This window comes from Capra hircus, chromosome 15 (genome assembly GCF_001704415.2).
Source record: "Capra hircus breed San Clemente chromosome 15, ASM170441v1, whole genome shotgun sequence".
NCBI lineage: Eukaryota > Metazoa > Chordata > Mammalia > Artiodactyla > Bovidae > Capra > Capra hircus.
In genome coordinates, this window is record NC_030822.1 from 3,462,864 (window position 1) to 3,468,591 (window position 5,728).

The 5,728-nt window shown below is 38.2% G+C and overlaps 1 protein-coding gene across 1 annotated transcript; it reads right to left on the minus strand.

Annotated features, from left to right (window-relative positions):
* Positions 1,854 to 2,795, minus strand: LOC102189778 (olfactory receptor 5AL1-like). The gene has a single exon (XM_013969925.2). It carries the CDS (start codon positions 2,793 to 2,795, stop codon positions 1,854 to 1,856), a length of 942 nt encoding a protein of 313 aa, XP_013825379.2.

Here is a 5,728-nt window from a genome sequence, read left to right on the forward strand (position 1 = left end):
TACAGGGATCTCTATTCAGTGCTCTGTGGTGACCTAAATGGGAAGTGAATCTAAAAGCCAGTGGATATGTGTATATGTGTAACTAATTCACTTCGCTGTGTAGCAGGAAACTAATGCAATGTTGTAAAGCAACTACACCCCAACAAAATTAATAAAAGCAATTGTGATGAAATTTAGGGGCAGTGGGAGGTAGGACGGGCTTCCCAGTTTGTGCTGGTGGTAACAACCTGCCTGCCAATGCAGAAGCCAGGGCCCCTCTTCCTTCCCTGGATCGGGAAGATGCCCTGGAGGAGGGCACGGCACCCCACTGCAGTATTCTTGCCTGGAGAATCCCATGGGCAGAGGAGCCTGGTGGGCTACAGTCCATGGCGTCACAAGGACATGACTGAAGGGACAGCATGCGCACATGTGTGGGAAGTAGAATGGCCTTGGAATAGCTCAGTGGTGTGGATGCTGCACAGCATCTCAATGGTGTGGGCAATGCACTTTCAGAGAATAATTATGCCAAATGTTCAACATGAAGCTGTTTCACTTCTGAAATACAAAATTTTCCTATCTTAAAGGATTCATATTGCTGATTCCATTTATATCAAACTGTAGGAAATAAGCAGTCAGACATGACTGAAGCAAGCTAGCATGCAGCATGTGTGTAAGAATAGCAAAGCAATCGTAATGGCAGGAACCAGGTGGTGGCTGCCCAGGGTCAGCGGAGGAGGAACCCTGGGGGATGGGATGAACTTGTTCAGCATTTTCATGTGGTGATGTTCCAAAACTTATCAAATTGAGCACTTTAACTATGTACAGCTTAAAAAGTCATTTATATCAATTTGAAACTAAAATGAAAAGGAATGAAATTGTTTTAATGATGACAATACAATAACTTGTTAGCTTTTATATTTTCATTTTGTTGATTTTAAAATAAAGAATATCACGTTGCCAACTCTTTCTAAAAAGGCTATGCATGCAATAACAATGCTGAAAGTAATGATACTAATTAGGTGTAATAGCTAACACTCATGAAGTGCTTGGCATGTACTATGAACTATGTAAGCCTTTTATAGTCATAATCTTATTTAATCTTTACAATCAGTCCAGGACAAAAGAAAAGTATTACTATTGTAGATGAAGAAACCAAGAAAAAGAGATGTGAAATATAATAATTTACCCAAGATAACAGCTATTACTTAGAAAACTAAAATCGTTGGCCAAACTGTGTGAAGGAAGAGTCCATGTTCCTAATCACAATTGGTACAGAACAAGCAAGGAGTTATATGGCAGGAAAGAGCTCTAGTGAACTAAACTGACACAGTGTCAGGATCGGTGTCACCAAGGGCTCAATGTCAAGGTGGCTCTGCTGGTGCTACTCTTTGAGCTGAATGCAAGAAGAGGAGTGTAGGAACATTATTCAGCGTGTTGGAAAAAAAAAAATCTTGCTATTAATCTTTGCCTTATTTTCCAGATTATCTATGCAGCAATCTGAAATATAAGATAGCAAATGTTGGTCTATCTTAGTATGACCCATATGACACAGAATTCAGATAAAGTCACTATGCCCGATGTTCCATTTCTTCAATTATAAAGATGTCTTTTCAAATAGGTTAAAATATTTCTATCTCTGTTTCACTCTGTGTTTCCTTGTTTGTCTGTCTCTTTCTCCTTTTACAATTTAACACCTTAAAATTTGCAAAATGCCTTTCACGTGTAACTCACCAAGAATGACAGAGTGGGTAAGACATTGAGTAAATATGAACACTGAAAGTGAGGAATTTGACCCTATCATTTATCAGCATTTTGACTCTAGATAAGCCTCAACTCCAAGTCCGTTCATTCCTCCCTGTCCTTGATTTTTTCAGTTATTTGATAGCCAAATGCAACTTTTCTATAATTCTCTTCAGTGCATTCTTTACTTCCTGATTCCTCAAGCTGTAGATCAATGGGTTTAACATGGGAATCACTACCACATAGAACACCGAAGCAAATTTATCTGTGTTCAGAGAATGGCTTGAATTGGGCAGGAGGTACATAAAAATGATTGTTGCATAAAATATGGTGATGGAGGTGAGATGGGAAACACAGGTAGAAAAGGCTTTCTGCCTTCCTTCAGCAGAGCAGATCCTCAGAATGGCAAAGAGGATGAAGATATAAGAAATGACCACGATCAGTAGAGAGCAAAGGGTGTTGAGTCCAGCAATGATTAACAGCATCAGGTCTTTGACGTGAGTGTCAGAGCAAGCCAGCGCGACCAAGGGAACATCATCACAGTAGAAGTGGTTGACCCTATTGGAGCTACAGAAAGACAAGAGGAATGTTGCGACTGTCTGCGCAAGACCCACAGCGAATCCGTAAATATATGTGCTTGCAATGATCCGAATACAGAGTTTTTTAGGCATGAGGATGGCATACAGTAAAGGATTGCAAATAGCAACATACCTATCATAGGCCATGATTGAGAGCAAATACTGTTCACAAACCACAAATGTGATGAAGCAGCACAGCTGTATGGCACACGCATAAAATGTTATTCTGTTAACTTCACACAGAAAACTCACCAAGGTGTTTGGGGTGACAGATGAAGTAAAAGAAAAATCAATAAAAGCCAGGTGGCTGAGAAAAAAATACATGGGTGTGTGAAGCTGCGGGCTGACTTGTATTAGCACAATCAAACCAAGATTACCCAGGACACTAGCAGAATAGGTTACTAGGAATACACCAAAGAGAGTGGCTTGAAGTTCTGGATTATCTGTGAGTCCCAAGAGGATAAACTCAGACACTGCAGAATAATTGCCTTTTGCCATAGTAGAGATTTAACAATAAATTTTTGTTTTTAACAATAAAACCCCCTAGAGCACACAGTCTGAGTATCTTGTCTCCCTTAGAGATAATCAAGCAGATGTTGGGAACTGATTCTGATCCACCCTGATCTTATGTTGAACACATTCAAAGGAGACTCCCCATGCAAATCTGGTTTCAGAATGAAGTGATTTGTTCTCTGCAGAATTTCCGAAGTATGAAATTCTATGGGGTTTGGAAAGATAGAAAGATGGCATTCTATTTAAAATCTAACATAATTGAATAATTTATCTATTTTTAATAAAAGAAAATAAGAGAGTTATTTGAACACAAATAATTTTTTAATTGTTGAAATACTTTAAACAAACATGCTAATTCTTTGAAAATTGTTAATTAACAGAAAACAATAAATTTAAAAAATAATTTCAGAAGGAGTAGTATGAAAGGTAAATTTAAATTCTGACCATCTTTAAATCAACTGTTTCAGGATGTTATTTTATTCTGTTCTCTTACTATGGCTCCTAGTTTTCTTTTAATTACTATGTAATATTTGGGAATTAAAGGGAGAAAAGCCCTTAGAAACACAGATAGTCTTTCTTTTTCTGAAATATGCATAGGATGATTAAAAATACATTAAATAATTCAGAAAATATATTTATCAAGTGGCTCCTAACATCTAAATGCAAAACAGGAGAAGAAAAAATCAAGATAATTTTGTAGAACTAAAAGCCAACTTCTGGTTTATTAAAAGAAACAGCTTTTAATGATCTTCATTTGAGCAGAGATGTTTGATTTTTTTAAATTTTTCTACTACTTCATCTCAGATTATCTTTCAACTATCAACTAGTGATAAGCTATCATCTTCATTTTCAGATATGGAAGCTGAGAGTGAGAGCTTGAACCCTCTTGCTGTTTCATGATTAGTGTGGAGTGAAGCAAAATAGCTCATGAACTAGTTCTGGACTCCCTGACCTCAATTCATAGTTTATAGAAATGAACTCTTTTCATAGAGGCAAGAATTTCCCCATTAATCAGAAAACTTTGGAAAAGGGATCTCTAAGTCTGTCCACCTTAAGTGCTTAAAATAGTGCCTTTCATGCAGTAGGTGCTAAGTGAGTAAATTTGAGCTCTTAAAATGGGCTTCCCACATGGCAGTGCAGTAGCAAAGAATCCTCCTGCTAATGCAGGAGATGTGGGAGACAAGGGTTGGATCCCTGTGTTGGAAGGTCCCCTCGATGTGGAAATGGCAACTCACTCCAGTATTCTTACCTGGAGAATCCCATGGACAAAGGAGCCTGGCTGGCTGCGGTCCATGAGTCAGACATGACTGAGGGCGCACACATGGTTTTTCACTCCATCAGTATTAATAGTATTCAGATTTAGGCTTATTCTCAAAAGAAAAGACTGTGCAATCCCATCACACCCATGACTGTAGCTTATTCTTTTTGCAATATTTTGAGGTCTTTTTCCATTGCCTCATTGACTTGTGATCTCAGATCATTACCTTTCCTGGCTCTTAATTTTTCTAGTATTTATATTTCTCTGATGCATTGGAGTCTGTGTAGCTCTTGCTCTGACGTTACCAAACTCACCAATATCTTCAGTCATTTTAGTTTCCTTTCTTTAAACTGAAACTTGGATCATCCTTGAAAACGTATTTCCCTCCAGGTTTCCAAAGCCTGTTCCGTTTGAAACTAGGCACATATGTTAAATCTGGCAGGTGAAATAAGGCATTGTTCATGTTGGAACATTCTTTCCTGTTTTTTGGTATGTCTTGCGTTCAGGTACACTTCCCTGATGCTTAGAGGCTTGTCCCCATATTCGCTGCCATCACATATGCATCCATTCTTGAAGGCTCTGGCATTGATGCCATCATGTTTATCTTCCACAAATTTGCCATCAGCATCGTGAACACCACTTATTTTCTACCTTGGCTTCTTTGATCCTTGGTCTTGGAATCAGGGACCCCACTGCTATCCCACTTGAGCATCTTACTCCCATGATTCCATTTTGAAGCTTGTTTTATGTGACAATTGATAAAATAGTAGCTTTCCAAAATAAAAAAAAAACTTATCTTATGACCACAACTTTCTGAATTTTCCTTTCACATCAGTTATGACACTGCAATGTTTTATGTATCCACTCAATCACTTTAACCCTAAGTATCCTTTACCTACTGTCGCCTCCTTTAAACAGCTCACCCTAAACAGCTTAGACTCTGTGATCAATTGCCGCAATGACTATTCACAACATACAAATTCTCTTTCTAGTATATAAACTTATATTTTGGTTCTCAGGCTGCTTTGTTCATCCCGTATGTTCATCCTCTACTAATTTATTTGATCTTCCCCATCAGTTTAGAAACAAGATACATGCTGAAATCGTTACTAATGACCTGTGACTTCTTTTCCTTTCCCTCTATCCATCAACCCCTCTCTGCTTCATTCTTTCATTACTAAACATCCTGGAAAGTCACTTGCTTCATCTTTAGCATTTAGATATCAACTTGTATTCTGAAACTGCTCTCACCATAATTGTAATACAATTACTCATTCCAAGTTCCCCAGCAATCTCTTTCTTCCCGTAGGCAGTGGAGACTTCTTTCCTGTTGTCTCTGTAGCCCCAGATATCATTCACACTGATTTTCATGAAAACCATTGTTTTGGTTTGGTTTGGTTTGCAAGTCATCAGAATCCCATCTTTCTGTCCACTTTTGCTCTTTTTGGTGGCTCCATCCCCTGTGTTTATGTTTTAATTAAAGCATTACTTTACATTTCATTCCTAAGCCATCCTGGGTCATTTTTTGCACACTCTTGTGAAGCCCTCATCAAATGTTCTGAGGATGGTTGTCACCTTTGTGTCACAAAAGTCTAAATTTCTAGGCCAGATTTTGCCTCTGATCTCTAGGTATATATTCAAGAGATTCCCAGACAACTTC